Source organism: Gallus gallus, chromosome 2 (genome assembly GCF_016699485.2).
Source record: "Gallus gallus isolate bGalGal1 chromosome 2, bGalGal1.mat.broiler.GRCg7b, whole genome shotgun sequence".
Classification (NCBI taxonomy): Eukaryota; Metazoa; Chordata; class Aves; order Galliformes; family Phasianidae; genus Gallus; species Gallus gallus.
In genome coordinates, this window is record NC_052533.1 from 124295170 (window position 1) to 124320901 (window position 25732).

Genomic DNA, 25732 nt, shown 5'->3' on the forward strand with positions numbered 1-25732 from the left:
GAGGTTAGTTTTCAAGCACATCATTAGTAAGCTGAGATATTTTAGCTACTCGGTGAAATACATACATATGCTGTCTGTGCTATATATCTAAAAACCGTGTGCTATGAAGCTGACACACTCAAGATAATAAACAGGATAATCCGATGTACACAGTCAGAGCTACATTATGGAACATATTTTACCCATGATGAATTGTTAGCTGAATGCCCTGAGAACAAGTAATATCCACAGATATTATTTTCAAAGCTTATTTTCTTCGGACACCAACCTGTCTTAATACTCTGTTGCTATGTGCCCTCAAAGCACCTGGTCTGTGTCTCACAGCCAAGGGCAGACTTTGCATGAAGCGACTCTTCAGTGAAGCAGCACAAGTCATTCTATAAAACCCCTTCAGCTGTTCTGTATGCACAACATGCTGTATCGGTCAATTCCCTCCGAAGCACATTTGTCTGATTTTCTGTATTACTGATTGGCATTTCTTCAGACTCTTAACCATTGGAGGAATATGAAAAATGAGTGTCATAAATGAGACCATCATAGTTATTAATATTAAAAAATAAAAAGCCATGACAGTCCTCAAAATCTCATAGATGAGTTTTTGTTACATCATTCTCAAAATTCACATATTTGTTTGACTCTGTGTTGGTTTCTGTTAGTTTCAAAAAATCCTTTTATTTGGTTCATACTCAGAAAACCTGGGAAAGGATGCATGTGTGAAATAGTTTGACATGTTTGATTGAATTAGTTCTGTCATGCATTTCCTAGTGTTTCCATACAGAAGCTTCCCAATGATTTCCGCTTCATTATTTATGAGTTCTGGGAGAACAGCAATGTCTGGAATAGGTAAGCTGTGGTTTTGTTACTGGATTTGTTGTTGTTTTAATACATATATACAGAAAGGTTTGAGAGCAATTGTGTACAAGAACTGAATACAAATAAACTACTGCGAATTGATCTGCCCTTATCTCCCTTATGAGGAAAGGCTGAGTAACCTGGATCTGTTCAGCCTAGGGAAAAGAAGATTGAGGGGGGATCTTATTAATGTTTATAATTATCTAAAGGGAGGTGGGAGGCAAATGGCTGAGGCCAGGCTCTTCTTGGTGGCGCATAGCAATAGGACAGGAAGTAATGGTCTAAAACTTGAATGTAGGAAGTTCCATACAAGCATGCAGAAGAACTTCTTTAAGGTAAGGGTGATGGATCACTGGAACACATTACCCAGAGAGGCTGTGGAGTCTCCTGCTCTGGAGATATTCAAGACCCAGCTGGATGCGTACCTGTGCGACCTATTGTATTGAACTTTCTTTAGCAGAGGGTTGGACTCGATGATCTCTTGAGGTCCCTTCCAACTCCTGCAATTCTGTGATTCTGTGATCTCTTGCTAAATATACCACATTGCTTCAAAACAATGCAATTACTAAAGACTAAAATATAATGAAACGTATAGATAAAAACATCAGGAAAACACAGCCGGTTTGAATAAAATATAGAGAAGGGTATAGCATTGGATGGGTAGCAGTTGATCAGAGACAAAAGAATAAAGACACAACAGCTTCAGCATAGTTCAGTGATGCTGTTGTAGGATACTGCGGGAGCCAAGGAAGGAGAGAGGAAGTGCAGCACCCAGCAACACATCTGAGCAGCACTCGCAGGGAGCTCTGCCAAAGCCTCCCAAATGCACATCACAGCACCTCATCAGACAGATTCTCAGAATATCTCTTTTGGTCAAACTTAGCAGCTGATTTCTAGACTGAGGCAGACAGATGGCTAAAAAAGGAATGGAGACAAAAAGGGTTCCCGTAACTAATATTAAAATAACCCAAGCCCTAGGTTCCTAAATCTGTAGACAGAAACAGTTCTGATAGAAGATGGAGAAGTGTTAGTATCTTCCCTTTTGAACAAAGCCCCACTTCAATGCAGACATGTTTACTGTCAGAAGGAGTAAGGAACACCAGTAACACAGGTCAGCACATTTGGAAGAAGAACTGGTATACTGGGTCACAACCAAGAGAAGAGCATCAGAGTAACAGTTAACCATACAGAGGAAAAAAAAAACCCATTTAGTATAGCATGCAAGAAATTCACAGCTTTTCTGGTCTCCTCTCCCACTATCATCACTTTTGAAACACAAAATCTCTCCTATGGCATGAACTGCAAAAAATCTGATGCACGTAAAAATATTTAGTCCCTTAATACTTGTCTTCTTACTCTTTTTTTTTTTTTACCATGATATAGCCACCTTCAAATGAATTACAGCAAGACATTCCAAAGAAGTAATGTGGACTTCCTGGAAACTCCAGAGCTCATTACAACAATGCTAGTCCCTGGTAAACACCATTTTTTCACAAAGTTTTATTTGTTGCATGTGAAGAGTTCTGCTGTGTTAGTGTGTTCCTTATATGTGTCCACTGCATAATACCACCCATTAGTCAGTTCTGCTTTTGTAAAGTACGGAGGAGGAAAGGACTCCAAATGGTTTTATTTTAAGCAAAAAAAAAAAAAAAAAAAAAAAAAAAAAAAAAAAAAAAACAGAAAATGCATCAGCAAAAATAAACCCCATTGCTTTATTTTATATGGTAAGAAGTGTTTTGATAGCATATGCTATTTAAGAAATTATCTAGAGTATACAATACTATCTGCAAATCAAAAAATAGACTCTGTTCAAGATCTTCAGGTAAAGAAAACTGCCTCCTTATGAATTCAATTTAATCACATTTACATTAACTGAAGGGAGCATTAATTACTAGTAATTCGCATTTACTAACCAGTTTTACTGTACATGCTTCCTGCTGTGTTAAAACATGGGGAAAAAAAAGCAATGTGTTTAAAGATTACAAATTATTATTACAAACCAATAACCATATATCTTCCTTCTCAGAGAAATGTTAAAAGAGACAGTGCAGGGCTCTTAATTCCCCATATGTCTGACTACAGCCTAAATTTAAAATAAGAAAGTAAAATGAAGTTACTACCTAGTCTTATACCTGAGGTCTCCTTTGAAAAGATGAGTTTTCAGACCTCATGAGCCAAACCCTTGGTTGTAAGTCAGGATTCCTGCAATACAAGGGGATTGCTCTGCTGAACAAAGAATCCCTTCAAATCTTACATCTTACTAGGAAACTGCTGGATTTAAGATAAATTTGGCTATAGGAAACAACGCAGCATTTTCCCACACTTTGTGTTGAAGAGCTAGGTACAACCAGGAGCGTTCCAAAGGTGGTTTATTCACAGCTAGAGAATGTACAATTAATAGAGAACAAAACGGAGACTTACATTGTTTATAAATGCCTAAATAGAGAAGTGTGTGAAATTGGATGCAGAGTGCATGCAGGTGCCTGCAGAGGGGAGTGCGGCCTGCAGTTGCCATGGAAACGCCGCATCTCGGCCTGCGCTCCTCAGGGTTGGGGCAAGCAGAAGTCACGCATTCACAGTGTTCCATAGAGCATCTGGAATTTACACGTCTGACTATAGATAGCTGATTTTTGTTCTTTTCTTTTTTTTTTTTTAATGGGGAGTGTTCCACATACATCAACAACACAAATTGCGTTTGAATTTGAAACATAGAAAATGTTTATAAAGTAAAAAGTGGTGGCTGTAACGTTACAGGTGGATTTTATGTGAGAATTTTAGACATAGTAAATTGAAATCATTGTAAAATCAGGAAGAAAGAAACCAATTTAATCCATTCAACATATGAATACAAGATAGGCCTTACTCTACAAACAGATTAGCTCAGATGCAGCTACACCTTTTGGCACATCTGGATTAACTAAGAGCTGATCTGATTCTAAATCACCATCTGAATCTGCTGCAAACACTACATACAACGTGAGCCTTTACTCAGCTGATTAGTTAAAATGAGTATAGATATTCTTATCCAGCTAAGAATGACTCGGGAAGATACGGTGTTTCAGTACCGTTATTCATTTACTATCAGTTAATAGGAACCATGACTATTACAACTTGTACACCTGTTGCAAGCAGACCAAGTTACTTCAGGGCATTGCATCAGGGTGCCACGTACCACTCAGTTCACCTGCATGGAATGTCTACACTTTGCCTAAATCCAAAATCTGGATTTGAGGATGTTAAAGTATCTCTCAGTGAAGAAAACAAAACTTTGAGGAAAACTATTGAATATTTATGGAACCATAATCCATGAAATAAACTGTTATACTGGCATTTTTGTTGTTAAAGTTTACTAATCCAGTGATGTGTCAGAGCTTACTAGACTTTCATAGTTCACAGTAAAGTAGGATTCGTAAGCATCTTCTTAGTATACTTCTTCAGGAATAATTCGTCTTTCAGAAAAAAAAAAAAATGCCAGAATTGATAGGTTTATGGACACAGCCGCTGGAACAACTTGTGTTAATGAATTTAATCCCCAACTGTACAGTGCAAAATGCACAGTCTCTGAGCACCTCTCCAATAAGGACACTTGGCACGTAAGATATAGTCACAATCCCCAACTTGCTTCCTTGTCTCTCTCCATAAATCTTGCTGTTATTCTCTGCAAGATTTCAATTTCAAAAGGCCAATGGGGAGGGACTGGGGGGGAAAAGCTGCAAATATGTTTCACTTTGGCCCTATGTATAATGCAGTGATTGCAGTTTCCTTTTTATGAAAATAACATTTTACAAGTCACTGTGAGGCAAAACACTCTTAAGTCTGCATAAAAATAAAAACAAAACACCAGCATCAGGATTGAATAATGTCACCAGGAATGAAAGTCACTGAAGGCAGCAGAAGCACCCAGAGAACGCTGCTCAGCAACAATACTGTCACATGCAGCAGAACAGGCAGCCCCTCACAGTAAGAATTTATGAGGTTTGCTCTCTGGTATCTGGGTGCTTAATTCTGTGCAAATCCACCTCAGACATGATAATACTTCTCTGGATGTTATCAGAAACAGGTGTAAATCTTTGTGCTATTGCCATCCTCCTACCAATTATGATCAGGTATCCTAGTGTTGCACATGTTCTTCCCCTGCCTGGAGAGGTTCTGTCCTTGAAAGTGTGCAGCTTTTGTATAGCTGCATATAAAACGACCATTTCTTTACACCAGCAGTGACTTATGCATTATAGCTATTCTATTTAGAAATTTTATGTGATAGAAATACTGTACGTGTAAATACATGAACTCTTTTCTCTTTCAGCATCGTGGTGGGTCCTCAATAACAACTAGAAGCTGTGGTTCCAAGTAATTATGTTATGTTTTTCACCACAATAACATTGATTTAACAGTGTACAAGAGTGCTGGGTTAGAGGTTTATCATGTGATACTGTTCAATACTATGGATGTGATCTTTTCTGTTTTAAAATGTGGAAAATCACGTTTATTGCCTTCTGTTCTCGTGATCAGTTTAGTGAAATAATGCATTCTAAAAGCTGGAAAAAAAACAACTAAGCTCATCTGTTAGCTGTGTATATTTAGTCCTGTCACAGAAAACTGCATCTTGATTGGTGTGACTGAGTATTTGTGAAGTTCTATTTAAGTTCTTTACCAGGAGAGTGGTGAGGTGCTGGAACGGGCTGCCCAGAGAGGTTGTGGATGCCCCATCCCTGGAGGTGTTCAAGGCCAGGCTGGATGGGGCCGTGGGCAACCTGGTCTAGTAAGTGGGGAGGTTGGTGGCCCTGCCTGGCAGGGGGGTTGGAGATTCATGATCCTTGAGGTCCCTTCCAACCCAGGCCATTCTGTGATTCTGTGATTCTGTAATACTTTTAGTCTCGCATTAATAAACACTTGTTACTTAATGCTGATGTTTTCTCATTTTACAGAAGAAACAGGTATGAACTTGAAAACACATTTCCATAGATGTCTTAAAGCTTATTTAGGAGAATAAATGAATAATGGTTTTTGTGTTAATACTATCATTCAGGAAATTTTCTGCCCATGAAAAGACAAGGCAGCACAATCTTCTCTTAAGAGCCCCTATGGCCCCTGCCCTCCCCTCTGCCTCGCAAGAGGAAACGTGTATCTGCCTGCCAAACTGCTTTGGATCCACAGGTTTAATGTTTCACAGTTCATTTGCTCCGAGCTGCCTTGAACATTTAGAAAATCAGAGCAACTCCTAAAACCGGCTGTTCACTGAGAAGTCATTAGAGAAACCGCTGCTAGAGCATAAATAACCATAAAGCTGGAAGCACAAATACTTTCCTCCCTAATGAGACTTCCTGCTGTCCCTTTGGCATCTGAGCAGTACACGTCACCCAGCCTGGGAAGGAAGTGACTAGTGTAACCTCACCCTTCCATGGCAGGTTGACAGGCTCTACAAACTAAAATATCACTATCTTCACTCATGGAGCAGTTCCAGGCTATAAACAGTTACCAAAAATAACTTGAAAGTCACATTCAAAAGAGTATCCTCTTCCTTGTAGTGTTTCTCCATTTTTACTTCACCTCAGCTAAAATATTACCATGTATAAAAAGCAAGCAATCTTCACTGCAGTATGGTTCTGTAATATAGAAGCTGTGGCTAAGACTAAGCCTGAAATTCTTAGAAGTGTCACGTATAGGCACTTGCTGGGGACAAAGGTATCTTAACTACTATATTATCAGCAGAGCTGAGGGAGAATTAGTCACTTAAACAGAGGCATCTAGAACCTGTGAGATACTCTACAGGATACACCAACTTGCCTCTAGCTCCCAGCTCAGAACACAAGCTTCCTGTAGGTTGTGTGTCACACATGCCAGCCCCATGCAACTGCTTCAACTATCCTGTATGTCTCAAGTGACATCAGACATCTAAACTTAGGCATGCACAACAGATCCAAATTTCACCTCTAGATCTTTCAGTATCTCAGCAAAATTAAATGCTTTTAATACTTTAATCCAAGGCTTTTCCATACTGAATTAGTATCAGCTGCAGCTTTCTTTTCACCCCTAGCTCCTTCATCGCTGTTATTTAAGAATAAAACAGAAACAGGTCATATCCTCCTTTAATGGCACAGATACTATTATAAACACAGAAATATGTGATCCAGCTACACATCTACTTAAAGGGCATCCTAACATCCACATTACACTCTTGAGATGAGAGATGAGTGAAAAGTTTAAATCTTTCTTGTCTTTAGCAAAGTAAAAGACGAACCATTCGTTTTCCCTTAGATCGAGCTGACTTTTTTTACTATGCCACAAGGTCCATCTGGTGTACTTTGTATTTTCTTGCTACTACTGACCTAGCAATAAAAAAAATACAGTGACACATGATACTGCTGCAGTCAGGTTTATTGTGTTTTTCCAGTTTTAAGAAATTATCTGCTTAGAGGTGCTGGAGCAGAGAAAGTCATTCTAGTAGATGTCACACATCCTCCTAATGGAAATTCTCCTCTTGTTTGCTACTAAACAAACACTTGCATGAATCATAAAAACTGTGTGTATCACTTAAGAGTTTTGAGAGAGCAATACAATGGAATTGTCTCCAACACATAATGGGGAAAATGATCAACCAAGCTCTAAGACTCCCAGTGATGAAAAACAAATGCATACACAAAGAAGATTTTTCTCTTCAACATTAGTTACTGCATGAGGTTTATGTGGCAAGATTTTAGTAGCACAGTTGGCTTCTGTGAGCAGAGCTGAACAGCTACCCCATGTCAGGTAAGAGCCAGGTCCGGGCGGCTCTGAAAGGGATCTACTGCTGGCCAGAGCTGAGCCATGAGCAAGGCTGGTTGGGAAAACCTGCTGCACAGCAGCAGCTGGGAAAGACAAGTGAGAAATGTGAGAGAAATAGGCCTCCAGCCATTGTCATCAGTGCAGAAGGAGGGCAGGAGGTGCTCCAGAAGCTGAGCAGAAGTTTCTTGCAGCCTAGGAGAATCTTGCCCATGGTAGAACAGGTTGTTCCTCTGCAGCCCATGGTGCACCACACAGAGCAGATTTCCACATGTAGCCCCACAGAGAACCCACAGCACAGCAGGGAGATGTAGTTTGAAGAAGGCTACAGCCTGCAGAGAGCCTCTGCAAGAGCAAGCTCTGGGGCCAGAGCTGCAGCCTGTGGAGCGGAGGTCTGTGCAGCTCATGGTGGAGCAGGAGGTCTGAGGGAGCTGCTGCCAGTGGGGCTTTGTGCTGGAACAGTCTGCTCCTGAATGATGAGCTCCATGGTACAGAGCCATACTGGAGCAATACTTGAAGAGCTGCAGCCTTTGGGAAGCCACCCAAGAAGGATTCGTTCAGGAAGGACAGCAGCCTGTGGGAGGGATGCCACCCTGGAACAGGGGCAGAGAGCAACAATGAAGGAACAACAGAGACAAAGCATTATGGACTGACTGCAGCTCCCATTCCTGCTCAGAGGAAGGTAAAAAAAGAGTGGACAGGGGGCAGGTGTGCCTGCTTTTGTTTCCCACTTCTCTAGTCTGTTAGCAATAGGTAATAAATTAATCTCCCTGTGCTAAGTCTGCTTTGCCCACAACAGTAATTTGAGAGTGATTCTCTTGTCCTTATCTCAACCCATCCCAACCTCATAGTATTTACTCCTCTTGTCCTTTTGAGGAGGGACAGTGAGAAAGGGGTGTGTTGGAGCTTACGTACCTGCTGATGTGAAACCACCACACCTGCAAGCAGTATACAAATAGAATATACTTGCAAGCTAATTTTGATTGACCAACCACTGCCAAAAATAAACAAAAATGGCATTCAAATGATATGTTTATTAGCACAGTTGCAGGAAAAAACCCAGTATCTGTGAAGGTCAACTTGAAAGTTTTCTGCACTGTTCTAATTACTATTCAACATAATCTGATTTGCTCCTGCTACCTTTTGCCACAGAGGCTGAAAACTCGCCTTCACCACCCAAAGCATGTTATTTTAGGTCTGAACTCGGGTATTGAAAATGATTACATTTGTACAAAATAACTATTATTGATGCTTGTCAACTGAAAGTTGTTGCCAAGAAATACTCAAACTTGTGCTTTCTCTTCTAAACACTATTCTATCTGAACAAAAATAAATTACAACATCCACTATGTATTGGCATACACTTTACCAGGGTAAGACAAGCAATGAAAAGTGGTATTGTTTCTTAATGTTGCCCACTGTTTCCACTTAGAAAAGTGAAGAGCACTGGACAGTTATTTACAAAGAGCTCTGAGAAATGCAATGGTTAGTCACCTCTCACGTTTTGTGAACAGGGAGATTTCAAGAGAAGAGAGGAAAAAAAAAGAAAAAAAAAAACCTGTAGGAGCACATATCCTGACACATTTGAGATTTAATAGTGTTTTTTTGTTCCATTATTACCGGTAAGAAAGGAGCAAACAAGAGGCCTCAGTCAAGTACTGGTTTAAAGTTTACAGTCAAACAAACAGTAATGCTATGTAGTGCAGCCTATTCAAAGAAAACAAACAAACAAAAATCAGTCACACCAAACTGTAAAATGATTTATTTTCACTGCAATTGTACTACCATCTCAGGTACTACAAAGTAGTTTGCCTTCTGAAGCATTCAGGAAATTACAGATAGAAATTGGTATTTCTATAGACTTTGTAAGCTCCTGTGTTCATATGTAGGCACCCAAGTACCTTTAGAAATCTTGAAGGTCTACATTATACATAGCTCCTTCACTGATGGATTTCTCATCTTCCAAGCTACCTGTCACTTCTTGCAGATGTCAACAAAAGGGTTGCTGTTTTCCTGCAAGACAAGCCTTCAAGTTACTTCAGTGACAAGAGGTCGTTTAAACCAAGTTTCCATAGGTCTGCTTATAAGCCTTTTCTACTAACACAGAGCAAAGATCATAAAAGCAGGCACTATAATCAGTAACATAATCTTATTTCTAAAAACAGTATAATGATGTACTTACACCATCTTCCTGCATATACAAACTCTCCTGCCCCAAAACAAACTCATGCACCCCACCCTGGCTTACACCAGCTTTCACTGTATTTTCCCACTAAGTTGATTACTTGGAATTTAGCTATGCCATAAGCAATTTTAATGCTCAGTCTTCCCCTTCAATTTCTGCATGGGTCCTCCTTTATCTATGAACATAACTATGTAAGAGCATGTGTTATCAAAATTGATATCGTATGTTTTCAAGCAAGAGTTTTTTTTTTGACATTTAAATGTCTTTAATAGCCAAATTTCCATTGCCCTTAATAGGAATAAGGTACTGCTTGGGAATTTTATGCCTCAACACACCGCAGTTGAACTTACGAAAGAACTGGCACAAAAACCTTTCTGAGTACTTCATTCTTTAGTTTACCTTCTAAAGATGTCTGAGTTTTCTAAGTATTCATGCAAACATATAAGACCTCTTTCCCTGTCACCCCCTAACAGCTTGCCCCAGAAATGAGAATGCTGTCCAGGACTGCTATTTAAAAGGAAGCGACTGCCATACTAAAAATTAATTTCTCAAGATCAAAAATTCACAACAGACTACTGAAAGGCTATGGGTAAATCTGTCTTAATCCAGCTGTGACAATGCAGAAAAAGGTTATTTTTCCAGTTGCATTTTTAACTTTTTTTTTTAAACCAGGCATAAACACTTAAAAAAAAAAAAAGTATTTGCACTCTGGTTTTAAAGCTGTAACACTCTTTTCTTACTGAGAAAAATAATAATAATTTAACTAAGAAGATGCAATTCCCACCTCCCCCCAGACTACCAAACTAAAAATAAATATACACCCTCCCTTAGAAACTCAAAGGACAGAAAGAGAGGGGGGAAAAAAATCTTGAAATTCAAGAGCTGGAACCTTCCGATCTGGAAGCAGGCTTTCAAACAACAAAAACCTCGAAACCTTACTTTAACTTGAAGACAAACAGAACAGGAAGATGTAAAACATCAAATCAAGAAGACCAGATACTGTCATACATAACTTTGTTTTTCCAAAGAATAGAGCTTTGAAAAGTTTAGAACAGTCTTGAGATGTGGCTAAGACAATATTCATCTGGACACACTTCTGGTAAGAACTCTGAAGAACTGCACCTCGATGCCACCAATGCTGGCACAGTAGGATGCAGGCTGGTTTCATACCAGGAATGTTTCCCCACACGTGGGCAGTGGAATGCAAACCATGGTTATTTATTCTTGGTATACCAGGTATTTGAGGATTATTTCTTCTCCAAGGTTGCAGTGGCACCATTGGACATCCTTCATATTCATCATATATTTCTATCATGAAGTACAGAATATGCATTTTGCAGATGCATGGATGAGAAATAATGATAACACAAACTACATGAAGTTCATTAATACACTTTTTATAGTGGACAATGATGCACAAACACTGAAATCAGAACTTGTCCAAGCCAAACCTTCAAGATTACTCTCTTTGATTTTGAAAAGGCAAAGCAGGGATTAAGGTAAAAGTCCAACATTACACTGCACTATGATTTCATGTAGACTCTACATTTGGAAAGCTTTCATTGACTTAGCAGGGTAGTCTGAAGAAAAATGTTTTGTATCAGATGGCTAGTAGAAACCTCCATCCGTGTTTTTTGATAGCTTCCCTTGAAATTAAAAATACACTTACTGGTTTTTCAAGTACAATTGGATGGTCAGGCAGAAACTCTGGCTTCTTTTGAGAGAGAGAAACGCTTGAAAGCTCCAAGAGGAAATCTCTGCTGTATTTGATCCTTTCTGTAAATACACATAATTAAGCTCAATGTTGATGCTTAATGCTCCCGAGTTGAGAATGCAGAGGACTGATCTGTCTTCTTATCAAAGAGGGACTCAATTGTAGTAAAGGACATGGTTTAGTGGGGAAATATTGGTGGAAATATGGTTGGAATAGATGATCGTGGAGGTTTTTTCCAATCTTGGTAATCCAATGATTCTAGATAGAAGTTCTGCTTTTATATACAAATCAGTATTAAAAACCGTACTGATTTCAGTCTTATCTTGTACACTTATAATAAATAACAAAGCACCTCACTTTAATTCTGTCACACTGACTTAGTAAATACATTAGACTATTCCAAGCTGTTAAGGGTTTGCTTTTTTTAATACAAAAGAATGGAAAAAATGAATCCAATTTTACGCTATGGACTCCCTGTGATTTGTTCAATAAGGAAATGCCACTAATTGGTCTTGGAACCCTGGAAGACAGTCTCTTCATAACTCACACAAAAGTGGCATTTTTCTACAAGACAAATAAAACTTCAGTCTCAGTACTCCACCACTGCAGGTTTCTCAGCTCACTTGTGGCAAACGTTTACACGCACATGGAATGTTATGTGAAAAACAGTAATGTTTCACATTGCTCTGAAACTGCGTTACAGAAAGGAAACAAAACTCTCAAATAATAATTAAAAACAAACCCGCTGTGTAGCCCACATCCCTTCAAAATTCATTTGTCTTCTACCTAGAAAACACAAATCTGACAAAGATCTGCCTACAATGTGTTACCTTTTTTCGCATCCAATTCCTGTTTGGGTTGAAGAGGCACTGTGTTTTGAGTTAAGATCTTCATTTCAGTCACTTCAGATAACTAAAATAGAGAGCGAAACTGTTAACAGGAATAGGGGTCAAGTAAAATGTCTGAGAGATTTCACTTTAATTTGTAAAACATTTGTTACTACTGGTTATATATAATAAGGGAACAGTTCAACTACCTACAGAGCAGTACAAGTATTAGAAGGAATATGCACGTTTGAAACAGCAATCATTTAGACAGGATTTTACAGTGCTACTGCTGGTTTTTAGAAACAACACAACAACAACTCTTTCTGCTTTATCTAACCTAAACACTGCCAGCATCTGGAGAATAATAGGAGGAGGACAAAAGACTTTCCTTAACACGGAATGAGAGATCTGTATTCCCACACTTTATGATTTAGTGGAGGGTTGTTAGAGTTAGGGTAGTACGGTTAGGTTGCGGTTGGACTCGATGATCTTGAAGGTCTTTTCCAACCTGAGCAATTCTATGATTCCAGGATTCTATGACACGTTTCATAAGCATCAAGATCCAAGATTTACAGTGCAACACTGATTTCCATCTGGCTAAAAAATCCTTTAAATCAGTATTTTGGAAAGTATGGAAGCAGTTTTCCCCCCAAAATTTGTTCTGCTTCCTGGAAAGTTCCACAGGGGTTTGGCCAAGGAATTTCAATCTCATTCTGAGGCAGATGGGGAAGGCAGGGGAGAACGGAGGAAGCAGGAAGGACTGGAAATTTTGGAAAGCACTTCTTTTTATAACCCAAGATAAAAGAAACCCCCCAAAACCTTACTTAACATCATATATACCACTTCATCTTAAACTTCTCTGCATTGATTGTTCATCTTAAGATAAATCTCCCAACTCCCCTCTAAAAATAAAATAAAATTCTTTCACATTCTCTCAAAGAACTGCATTTGTAAAAAGCAGGGAAGATTTATTTTCTGGAAAAAGATAGCAGCCAATACTTTGTATTTTAACTGCACTAGTAGCTTTCATGGGGTGCTAAGCACATTGCAGCCAGAGATAAGAATTATGAAGTGGTAGAATATTTCTAGCGTTACCCTGCTCATACTTCCACTGTCTGTAGTTGACAGTTACCTTTCCCTGATTTGTCTAAAACTTCCAGAGGAAAAAAAAACCTGAAAGATCTGGGATTTAGGAGGATTAAGTTAACAGAGAATCATGCTGCTAATTCTAACTGCTTTCTGATATCTGAACAGTCATGGCAAATCTTAGCTATTTAAAAAGCTCCTTCCAAGTACAGCAAAGGAAGGCGTATTAACACATTTTCAAAGCCACAACAATTTACAGTAATGTGTGAGACTTTGTCACCACAACATTTCCTCCTGCACCACTGGCATCACAGCACTCTGCCAACCACTTTCTAATATCACAATTTTTGGTATGCGTGGTTTTCAATTCAAAACCTAAATATTGGAGAATCACCACATGAAAAAAAGAGTCTTTTACATGCTCGCATCTGAAATGCATCTAAGAGAATGGAATTAATCTATAAAGAACAGTCCTAGAGCAGTGCATTATTTTTGAAACTCAGAGGTTCATTTTTACATTACACTTAAGTTGCAAGTTAAAACTGACTGCTGGAGCCCTGTCAGGCCTTTCCTTCTATATTCATTAGATGAGGTAGGGGACTCAGCACTCTCCAAATCTTTTCTTTCAAAACTGCTTTGTATAACATGAAGGAATAAAAAGAATACTTTGCTTTAAATTATTCACTCTGCAAAATCCAGGAGAAGCTTTATCTGGATTCTCAGGCACTTACACTCCCTGAACATCATTTTGCCTGTAACAAAGGAAAAGGTAATTTCACAACTAGGCTTTTTTGCCACTAGCAGTCATAGAGGAGGCTCAAGCTTCAGTACTACCTCATGAATACCTGAACGTTTTCCACAGGCTACATGCCTCAACTAAGTTTTTAATCGGCTAATGTTTGATTTTTTAAAACAGTTAATCATTTAAATTTTAAATCAGGCTGTTCACAGTTACCTAACTGCTTGAAAATTGACTAGAGTTTGATTTTCTTCCTCTTTGCAGAGTGGAAACACTGTTAAGGTCCTCTAAACAAAATGCCTCCATTATTATACATCTGATTGGAAACTCACACTTCTTTTTGACACTTCTAGTTAATAACACCCAGATCTAAGAACAGTGTTAGCTGGAAATACCACTTTTCATTGGGAAACACTAAGATTCCTCTGAACTTCATTAAAAGGCATGCTGTAACACACACCTTCATCAGCTTCGTCCTTTAGTATTTACTCAGTACTCACCCAGTCAACCTTACTCTGCAAACATACTTGAGCATTGCTAGGTAATTCAGTCTGAAAGTTGAAAGCAACTTCTGATGCTGGTAAGATAAGAGAAAACATTAAAATAAAAGTCCTGTAAATATAATCTGTATTTTTATTTGTGATACTTGCCTCCAAGGCATTACTGAAATTCAACTGCAAAGAGATTATACAGGAATTTATTTATTCCCACATTAAAAGCTCTAACTCACCATAGAACCAATTTTCCATTTCTTCCATGAATTTTAGCACAATACAAAAAACTACTTAGTTTCTGCATTGGTGATGCTGGCATTGTTTCTCTGGCTGTTACAGATTTCCAACTTATTAACAGCTTCAGTAATGTAACACCCAGAACGCATAAACAGGTTTAAAACAAACAAACAAACAATGCACCTGATATAAACACTGCATTTGGTGCGTTTTTCTTGTATTTGTTTTTTCACCAACTTGTATGAAGGCTTGATAACAATGCAGTAAAACTGAACAATAATCTGCCCGTTAAATTACGCACTTCTAATGTTTTCAACAGAAGTAGTCAACTAACCCAAGAATCCAAATTTAACAGAGGCCTCATCTAGTTTCCTACAGTTTGCCAGAATTACAGATACAAAACCAGAAAACCTGATGCAGTTCCAATTTAGATTTCATCACAGAGATGATGTAGACAGACCAACGCAAAGCCATACATCTCTGTAGCTTGAATAAATTAATTGTAAAGCTCTAATAAACCTTGCATAACCCTTCTCATCTCCTTAAAGGAAACTGAAGTTCTGGTTTAGCGAGCTACTCACCTTGTTTAGAAGACAAATGGGACACAGGTAGTGCTGGTTGGAGGGACTTGCCAACGAACTGCTGAGCTCCCTTTAGCATTTTGAAGCGCCACTCTTTAAATAAAGTAGCAGGATGAATAAGTAAATAAATTCACAGGAAACTCAAGTTCATGAGTTGAAACTAGAGATACTAACAAAACTAGGAACTCCCCTGTGTTACTCCCTTCTCAACTCAAGAAAATAAAAGATAGATAGGTAGATAAGAGCAGCAACAAAAACTCCTGCAGAATGAGCTAAGACCACTGACTTGGAAGATAAATTTCATTTTATCCAGATTAGGAATGCTTACTTAAGGCTGTAGATACTAAATGCACACAAAGCAATGCAGTACTGACATCTTCTGCATCAGAAGGTGGAAAAAGAAAACACAAGCTTTCCCCTGTATCCTGACCATAAATAACATATGTGTGCTGGTAGTTTCTAAAATGAAGCAAACATTGCTAGAAAGCATTCTCCTGTACATCAAAACAAGATCACATGTAGTGAGGACAAACATCCCATTCTCCTCCTTGCCCCTAAATTTCCAAGAGCAGGGTGCCCACCAAACCAGTCACAAAGCAAATTAGGAAACTCTAAGAGAGGGCAACCTGGGAAGGGGCGAGATCAGTTTTGGTGTTAAAACAGCTTAATTTTGTCCTTCTTAAGTCCCCTAGGTATAAGGATGAGGCTACATGAGATCTTCACAAGGCAACCAGCCTAACCGGCATTCAGATAGTATTCTATCTTTGAGGTATCAGGAAAAGCAGAGCAAGATTGGCCTTAGCAGCTGAGGGCGCTTGCCTCCAAGAGGGAGCGTTACTCCAGGGCACCTGTTGCAGCGCAGGCCTTCCAGCGCAGCCCACCGCGCAGCCCGGCGCACCTCCCCGTCTCCCACCCGTCACCCGCCGCTCACCACCTCCCCCCGGCCCCCTGTGGGCCATCGGGATCCCGCTGCCCACCTCCAACCGCCTCCCTGCCCGACGGCCGCCCGAGTCCCGCCCGCCCGCAGCCGGGCCTTCACCGCAGCCGTTGAACGGTCGCTGAGCGCCTGCCCGCGCCGTGCCCGGCGGGACCGTGCCCCGAGCTGCCTCGTAGATACCCGTCCTACAAAGCGCAGCCGTGTTTCTTTGGGGGCCTTACCGCAGAAACAAGGAGAAAGCGAGTGACTTTTGTACACACCCGTGAGGCCTCCCCCGGTACAGTCCTCCTCAGTGAAGAAGAAAACCCACAGGCCTGAGAGAGCACTCAGGTGCGGTTTGGGAACTGGAAAGCAGCCCTGCCAGCCTGCCCAACCACACCGTGTGTGGCACAAGGGAACAGCCGCCTGCTGCTCACTCACACATGGCCATGTCCTGCCTTGGAATTAAAACGTGTTTCTCTTACAGCGTGGCATCAGCTCTGCTACCTCGCAAGGAGGCAGACAGATCAGAATTAGCTGATGTTAGTTTCTTAGATTCCAGGTCATCACCCGATTTATATTACTTAAGTTTGCAACATTAATTTAAAATCCTTCTTAAATCTTTAAATTATTTTAGTGAATAATTTTCTTAACACTTACTCTGACTCTAGGGGTTCAGAATCACATACACAGCTTGATTACATAAACACCAAGTACTTGAATAGGGAGTATTTTATTATTCATGTTAAGATTAACAATACTAATTTTCACCTGTAAAGACTTTTTTTTGCTCCACCAAGCATCCTGCTTTTTCTTCACTGCCATCTCTGAGTTGTTTGCCTTAAGTCAGATGTGCAAAGTAGGATGCTGTTCCTGAGATGGAGGCTAATAGATATAGGTGTCACAGTCCCGTAGTGTTTTCTCCTAACACACCACCTTCCGGTTAGATTCCTGCTCTACAGTGCACCATCACATTCTTAAATGGGTGTAGCACCTCTTCAAACCTGCTAACCCGCTTCCTGCCATTTAAAGTATGGTTTGTAGTCATCTCTCCCAAGTGTATAATTACTTTATATTCAGACGTATCATGTTTCTTCTGGCCCATGTCATCTATTCTCCCAGGATTATCATGTAAAACAGTTACTTCCCTATCCAGATCAACCTTCTCCCTTAGCTAAACCAGTGCTGGTTATTAATTATTAATATGTAAGTGCACATAAATATTACATGTCTGCTGCTACTCCAGAACAGCTCCTGACAGGAAAGTCAATGGGTCAACCAAGATACAGCTGCATTTTATTTTTTTTTCCCACAGGGCTGTTGCAGATTTGAAAGAACTGTGTCAGGTGCAGCAGAATGCTTCCATACGATCAACACAGCTCTTCTTGTGGTTGACATATCAAAAGGACATTACATATAGTGATGTAGTTTCGCATGTCATTCTAGTATTTTTGTAGGTTTAGATGTGCTAAGAATGAATTAAACAGTAAAAGCTGTACTGGTATATTTTACAAAGGCTGTGGGCTGAACTGCTGCCATTAACACATGAAGGATAAGAGGGCAGGGGCAGAAATGGGGTACGAACTGGAGAGAAATTGAGTGTGCCAGATAATGTGCGTCTGGTCCTGCTGGGAAGATGGGAATATTAGTGCTGGTAATGGCAGTTTTTTGAGGTGCTGATCATCCCAGCAGGAATAGTTATCACCTCACACACTGCCACCCTGACTTGGCAGTGCTAGCAGTAGTGGTAAGGCCAGCTTTCCAGCATTCTGGCACAGGCAGAGGGAGCACTGGACCACAGCCATTTCACAGAGCCCAGCAACCTGCTGTCTTAAGCCACCACTTAGTTTGCTTACAGAGAATCCTGCTTCTGACTGCGGTAAGTGGAAACATAAGTTGCTTTGTCCACTTTATCAGCTGCCTCCCAGTTTCCCTGGTGCTGGTTCCACCCTTGCAGAAATTTCTGCTTCATTTGATGTTATTTATGTTCTTGCATTATGTGTTGATCGGCCAGCGATCTCTCAAATGCATGATACAAATAATTTGAAGAACCAGTATATAATCAATCCTTAGTTAGGGATTACATATTATATCCTTAGTCAAGGATTATATAAAGCAAAATAGAAATATTACAGCTTTCATTGATGGATGAGCAAAATTCAAATCTAAATGGAAAACAACAACAAAAATATCTTTTTGGTGAACTAATAGATTTCTTTCCTTTTTTTAACATACTTTTTGTGCTCCTGAAGTCTAGATTTGAGAGTCATACAATCACATTTACTCTTTTTACTAGATACAGTTCAGGAAAGCATAAAGTACTAATGAAAAATGGTCTCCGTACTGCGTGTGTAAAAATGAGCAATTGCACATCCAAATGAGCATGTAACTGTAATTTTACATTATCTTCCAAATGAATGGCACTTAGTAGCAAAGTGATGATGTTGTGCTGAAATGAAAGGACTCGGGTTAGCCTGGAGGGCAGACTTGTAGTTGCAAATTTTAAAAGACCTCTTCTGTGTAATTTGTCATTCAGTTGTGCACCAGGTGTAATCAGGCTACTTGCATTGTGTGTTTGTGATTTATGCAGCAGCCCTTGTTTAGGAGAGATTTTTTTTTTTCTAAAGCCACGTTCAGAATAACTTCATCACGCATCAAAACATTTCCAATGCCATATGTGTTCATTAGTCAGTCACTAGAAAAAACACTACAAGACAAATATGTGTGTGTATATGTACAGGCGTGCATACTGATATTTTGGTTGTACCTTGGTGAAGTGGCTACTTCAGCTGAACTAGTGACTTGAGACCAGCATTTTCCTTGTCACTAGCACAAAGAAAGAATGCAAAAGCTTTTTTTTACACCCGTCTGTTCCTGAAGTTGACCTACTAACTATAAAGATGTTCTCCTGATTTTCACAGATTTGAGAATTCAGAATATCAGTAACGATGATTAATTGTATTCTTACAGATGAGAGAAACTGTTAAATTAAAAGCAAGAACTTACTGGTGCACTTAGTGCCTACAAAACATGTAACCAAAACAGGTTTGAATGCTGAGTATACAATACTGTACCGAGTATGTTAATATATGAAAATATATTTTCTTCACATACAAAACTTTTACTTCTGTCAACTCATGCTTCTCTTGGATTAAGATTTTAAGTTTTTCTTTAAAGTTAATTTTCTGGGACCATTAATTTTTACAGAATCTCAACATTTAGCCAGGCTGGATGTGGCTCTGGGCAGTCTGGTCTGGTGGTTGGCCACCGTGCACATAGCAGGGGGGTTCAAACTTGATGATCATTGTGGTCCTTTTCAACCCAGGCCATTCTGTGATTCTATGATTTTTCTTCCAATTTTCTAGTCACTGTAAATGTGGAAAAAAATCTGGAAAACACAGATCAAAGTCATCACAAAAATATCATTAAATCCCCAAAGGGCACATGAAAATAATTTTACAAACAAATATACAAAAGATACATACCAATTAAACAAGCATTATTTTGGGAAAGGACTGCCTTGCTCATCTTTTATCACTGAGAGATGGCAGTACTGAATGATAAAACTTAATTACTGCACCTAAACTGAACAGTGCGTTCAGGATTGTATGAACTGGATGTTCTCAGCGACTGCAGACACTGAGCATTGGAATTTCAGCTGACCTTATTTTGTAGGCTCTGAGAATTACCTGCTGTTACTCCTTCAGGAAGAGGATCCCGAAATCTACAGGCAGGAAGATGAAAAGGCAGAAATGCCATAGAAACCATAGAATCTGTTATGTTACAGAGGTTTTACATCAGCATCTGTTGTCACTACCAGGACCAGCACTGGTGCTCCACACTTCTCAGAGTTGCCTGTTTGATTTTAGGAAGCTCAGCTGTGTATCTGTTGAAGGAACTAGCATGTGGAGGGCACATCTCAGATGCAGAGCTGTATTTTGATACAATCACTTTGGGTAATGTGGAAGAAGATGCCATGGGACAGTGGATTCTAGAGAAGCAAGACTGCTGGATTGCAGTTAATGGCTTAACAACCTTTGTGTATGCAGGAAGATCTTGATATTTTCTTCCAGTCTATGGATATATCTCTTGTTTACTTATTTTGTACTAACAAAAACATATGAAAATTTCAATTTGTGGTACTGCAAATCTTCAACTAAGAATGAATGAATGGATTAAAATTCATCCACATCTGTTGTTTCCAGAACAAAGTTTTGTAAGTCTATGTGCAGAGACACCTAGTAGTAGAGAGATTAATGGAATATGTTTAGATATAGATAGATATTGTGTATTTTTCTATATGCACAGGAAAATAGACTTAAGCATTTCATAGTTCCTAATATCCTGGAAGAGTTCCATTTGCTTTGGGAGAATGGAATTTTGAAATTGTGGCTTAATTTAGTGAAAATTTTGCATTCCCCTCTCCCCCCACCCAGGTTTGGGCCAGAATTTCATCTGTTATTTGTATAGATTCCCTTTGAGCTTCTTCTATCTGATATATCTATCATAGCTTAATTACAAGACCTTTTTACGTATAGAATCTTAGAATCATAGTATCATAGAATGGCTTGGGGTGGAAGGGACCTCAAGGATCATCAAGCTCCAACCCCCTTGCTGCAGGCAGGGCTGCCAACCTTCACATTTAATGCTAGACCAGGCTGCCCAGGGCCCCATCCAACCTGGCCTTGAACACCTGCAGAAACGGGGCATCTACAGCCTCTCTGGGCAGCCCATTTCAGCACCTTACCATTCATAGTAAAGAACTTCCCCCTGACATCCAACCTAAATCTTCCCTCCTTTGACTTAAAACCATTTCCCCTTGTCCTGCTATTATCTACCCTTTCAAAGAGTTTACTCCCTTCTTGTTTATAGGCTCCCTGTAGGGACTGGAAGGCTGCAATGAGGTCACCCAGCAGCCTTCTCTTCTCCAGGCTGAACAAGCCCAGCTCCCTGTCTTAGTAGGGAAAGTGGAGTTAGTCTCTGAATTTTAAAAGAAACTTCAAGAGAAATCTGCTTATGTTCCAATAGCATGTAAAATTTTGCTTTCCAGTATTTCACTGATAGGAATTAGTTTTAGTTCTTACACCGACTGAGATTACTGTCGTAGGTTTTAATACCAGGAATTCAAATAACGTCTTATAACTAAGACAGTCACTTTAGATTGAGATTGTACAACATGATTCAACAATTGCCACCCAACCCTGTCCTGATAAGTCAACATACAGTAAAATGGAGACAAAAGTGTCAAGGCCATGAGAATTATTTAGAGAGAGAGAGAGAGAGAGAGAGATTTGGATGTGATACAAGGAATCCCTTTTTCAGCAGTTGTGCAAAAGCATAGTTAATGTAAAAATTACAGCCATCAGAACAATGCATTCATATTTCTCAGGACTGAGATAACCTATTTATGTTGCAGCTGTGGGGAAAAATAATTATTAAAATTGTTGACAGCTTTATTTACGGACCAAATAGGAAATACAGTTCCAACACAATAAAACGGTTACGTGTTCAGATGTGTGTATATACATATGAGGGTAAAAATGACATTCATAATGATCCACTGTCACACACCTTGGGAAATCACATTTGCTTTGTCATCCTAAAATATATTTTTGTAAAACGGCTAAATAGAAGTTACCAAGTATGGAAAGTAAAGAATCCTGACCTTATTTAGCTTTTCCTACTTGTAAGGTAGGGCTGTCTTGTAAGGAATCAGAAGTTTCTGACTTATTCAAATCTTCATTTACTTACAAGACAAAGAGATTAATATTTCTATAGCTTTTAAGTGAGTATATGTCTTAAATCAGTTCACTCTGTTTTTCTAGGTGGTGGTGTACATCTAATGCACTGACAAACTCTCAGTCAGTGTAACTTCAGCACATGCTGATGTTTCATATAAGCTGTCATCTCTGGTTCTGTGGTTTTCTATGTGTGTGTGTCTTAGGTTTTTAAAAGCACAGTACAACAGAAGTGCTTTCCAGTCCTTTCTGTCTGCACCTGTATTTGCTTATACTCCAAGACAGGTAATGCATCATGTCATACCCAGCAGATATGTTCTAATCTTGGAAAAGGACAGTGAGAACTACTGCAGCACCCTGCAGCTTCTTTCTAATTTACACTTCCAATTCCCTCTGGAAGCAGGGCAAGAAAGAAGCGGGGGATGAGCCTCAGACTTGTCCTAAAATGGATTCTGGAGCACGTACCTACCAGTAACACAGATATAACCTGGCTGTCCTGTGTGCTGTCCAAGACAGCAAATGTAAAAACATCATTCTGTGCTTCACTGCCTGGAACTAAAAGCCCTTGGCAGGCAAACTATCTTGAGAGAACCAAGTTGGAGAGATCTGAGAAATAACAGCTAAGAGGAATAAAGTCTAGTATTTAGCAGCCTTCTTTTCTCTAGTAGAAACAGCAATTTGATAGTGAAACAACTCCCTGCCTGGGCTGGGATTCCTTGCAACAGGAGCTAATTACCAGAAGTGGGAAGGCTTTGCAAATGTAGAATACTGTGTAGCATTGGAGTGCAGTAAGGGAAAAACTAATGCCCTGTGAGGCTTGGCATTCCCTGCTGGAGATTACCCAGCTAACAGAAGACAGAAACTGTACAGTTTATGCTCCGATACACTTAGCCTTTACTTACTATCAGTCACTTCATCTTGCCACTTCATTGTAGCAATGGACCCATCAATTTAGGCTGGTGATGTAACTCAGTACAGAAGGTTCTTCTGGCCAAGATTTTTTCATCCATATACTCTGAGCCTTATCCTGTTACTTTGCTCTCCTTAAACACTAGCAAAGGCAGGGGAAAAGCAGAAATCACCGAACAGCAAATACAGGAGCAGGTCAGAAACAAAATCGTTGTCAGTCTCATCAACCACACATAGATTTAATTGAAAACACAGAAAGCAAAAGCGGTGCCTAATAAACATATTCTGTAACTGAAGCCCTACAACCACCACAGGCATCAAAAATAATTTGATTTGTTGAATATAGCAGTCCTGAGTGTGTGCACTGGAAAAGTTCACTGCCCGCAAAATGATAACCTGAAGTCTTTGACATTATTGAGGATGAACAGAGTATTTTTATGGCCCTCTAACTGGCACAATTGAAGGCGCTTTAGATTTGTCTTACAAAAAATAAGAAGAAAACATCAAAAAAATCAGATCAGGTTCTCACTGTCACGTAGGAAATACTGTTTCTTAATCAGTCCCTTCTCTGAGCATATGCATACACTATTTCAATCTCTATGAGGATATTTTATCACTTTCTTCTTCCTTTGCCTGCTCTCAATAATCAGCATTAGCAATGGTCTGCTACACTTACTGCAGTGTTAAATGTATGTATATATATACATGTATATATATGAGTTATTCTGGGCATAACAAGGATAAAAATTGTTTTGTGGTAATATCTTTTGTTTCAGGGCTGCAAGCTCTTGCTCATATCAGTGCACTGTAACTACTGTGACTTCTAGCCTGGCTCTTTCTCTGGCTCAGCAGTGGGCAGTGTCACACAACACAGGGCTGTGCTGTCTGTGCGTGACAGAAGCATTGATTTTTCTGCATTCAGTGAAGCATAAGATAAGAGTTCTCCACACTTAACCTGCTCTGTCTTCTTAATGCTAGAAGCGTAGGAAAATCCAGTAGTTCATTTGACAGAGTCTGAATTAGATGAGGCAACAGTATTCCTTCTCTTACTCACGATGGAGGAGTATGAACTGGAAAGCTTTCACTTCCCAAAATGGGTTATATGCCAAGCTTTCAATTTGGAGTTCCAATTACATTGAATTGTGGGAACTTTTGCTTTATCTCCAGACCATTTCTAATCTTATTTGAAATGGAAAGGCTGCATAGTGTTTAATATGTTAAGATCACAATGTATTTAATGGTTACCTTTTCTGTATTTTCCTTTAAAACCAAGAAGAAAAAAGGTTTATTCTCATTATTAGCAGAACTATATGGTGTGATAACTAGGCCATTTCTGCCTTTGCAAAATAACTTATGGTATGTTTGCACATCCGAGGTTTTACTATAAATAATAGCTGTGATATTATATATTTTTAAATTTGGAAAAAAAGAAAAGAAACCTCATTTGTAAGGTCTGTGTCTTCTTCAGTATCAGCCTTGTGACATGTTGACTTGCTGCAAGGACCAGGCAGTGGGCCCTATTTTGTACCAGTTCTTTTACTGGTGACAAGACGTTCTGAACAAAACTGGAACTATTTTGAATGGAAATGTAGATGCTGGTGATTTTTTCAGGGCACCTACAGTATCTTGTCTGTTCAGCAATATGTAAATGAGACCACTTCAGCGTTTTTCTAATCAGGATAAAATTAATGTATCTGGGGACAGTTCTCACGCTATCCCTGTATAAGATAGTATATACAAAGCGATGCTTACAGTGATGAATGTTTTATTAACTTTATCAGGGCTGGTAAAGAATCATAGAATGGTTTGGATTGGAAGGGACCTTTGAGATCACCTAGTTCCAACTCCCTGCTATAGGCAGGGACATCTCTCACTAGATCAGGTTGACTCACAGCCCCATCCAGCCTGGCCTTGAATGCTTCCAGGAAGGGGCCATCCACAGCCTCACTGGGCAACCTGTTCCAGTGTCTCATCACCCTCACAGTAAAGAATTTCTTCCTGATATCTACTCTAAATGTACCCTCTTCCAGTTTAAAGCCACCTCTCCTAGTCCTGTCACTACCTGCCCTTATAAAAAGACCCTCCCCAGCTTTCCTGTAGGCCCCGTCAGGTACTGAAGGCTGCCATATGGTCTTCTTGGAGCCTACAGAAGGCTGACTGCACACAAACTTAGGAAGAGATTAATGCCTAACAATGATGAGAACTCCTTTTATGTGTATGTGTGTGTGTGTGTGAGAGAGAGATGGCCAAAATCTAAGCCATGTCACAGTATGCTATGATAAGTAATTTATTCTATACCACACATGTATTTTCCATAGTTTTGCTTAACTCCGTTTCATCCAAATGTCCAGCTTAGAGGATCTAAATATAACATTACATAGTTTTGTAAACATTACATAGCTTTGTAAAGTGGGACATGCAGGGAACATACACGAGCATGCTCAAATCTCAGAAAGGGCTCTCGCTTCCACAGGTGCTGCAGCTCTTGAATGTTTGATATAATAATCACCACCACAGAAATAAAAGACAGTTAAATCTTAGAGAATGAAAAATGTAAGTTAAATATAAATGCATAAAACACGTTTTTCAGTACGTGGACCATCCCAGCAAAGTAACAGTATTGCACATTTATGTTAAAGGGCACAGTACCATTTTCTGTGTCCTAAATGACAAAGGTGCATAAGCTATAAGCAGC

At 39.5% G+C, this 25732-nt stretch overlaps 2 protein-coding genes and 1 long non-coding RNA gene across 31 annotated transcripts in view; 2 read left to right on the plus strand and 1 right to left on the minus strand.

Annotated features, from left to right (window-relative positions):
- Positions 1-5753, plus strand: part of NECAB1 (N-terminal EF-hand calcium binding protein 1) — a 54987-nt gene extending 49234 nt beyond the window's left edge. For all 20 annotated transcript variants that reach the window (XM_046920333.1, XM_046920415.1, XM_046920325.1 and 17 more), the window contains 3 exons: positions 766-843; positions 2236-2327; positions 5156-5753. In XM_046920333.1, coding sequence (XP_046776289.1) covers positions 766-843; positions 2236-2327; positions 5156-5184 — 199 coding nt within the window. In that variant the 3' untranslated portion in view covers positions 5185-5753. The remainder of the gene's footprint in view (positions 1-765; positions 844-2235; positions 2328-5155) is intronic.
- Positions 5754-9346: 3593 nt separating this feature from the next.
- C8orf88 (chromosome 8 open reading frame 88) lies at positions 9347-16531 on the minus strand. Of its 10 annotated transcripts, none has more exons than XM_046937884.1 (6): positions 16452-16531; positions 15475-15567; positions 14663-14739; positions 12341-12422; positions 11466-11572; positions 9347-9624 (listed from the first exon to the last, which is right to left on the minus strand). In XM_046937884.1, the coding sequence occupies exons 2-6, from the start codon at positions 15551-15553 to the stop codon at positions 9586-9588; spliced, it is 384 nt and encodes a 127-aa protein (XP_046793840.1). In that variant the 5' UTR covers positions 15554-15567; positions 16452-16531; the 3' UTR covers positions 9347-9585. The 10 variants fall into 10 exon arrangements, with proteins under 10 accessions (XP_046793840.1, XP_046793837.1, XP_040551743.1 ...); XM_046937881.1 differs by having other exon boundaries at positions 14663-14742; XM_040695809.2 differs by having other exon boundaries at positions 16406-16531.
- Positions 16532-16614: 83 nt separating this feature from the next.
- Positions 16615-20597, plus strand: LOC124417700. The gene is made up of 3 exons (XR_006938536.1): positions 16615-16741; positions 17706-18269; positions 20066-20597. It is a non-coding gene; the product is annotated as an uncharacterized LOC124417700 (long non-coding RNA).
- Positions 20598-25732: the final 5135 nt, after the last annotated feature.

Bases quoted from the DNA above. Each gene is read 5' to 3' on its own strand.
- C8orf88 (XM_046937880.1), bottom strand. From the start codon at position 16,433: ATGGCCCACAGGGGGCCGGGGGGAGGTG. The intron at 14,743-15,474 runs GTGAGTAGCTCG...CTCTTATCTTAC, and splicing joins CCATTTGTCTTCTAAACAAG to CAGCATCAGAAGTTGCTTTC. The intron at 12,423-14,662 runs GTGAGTACTGAG...TCTCTATTTTAG, and splicing joins TGCAGAGTAAGGTTGACTGG to TTATCTGAAGTGACTGAAAT.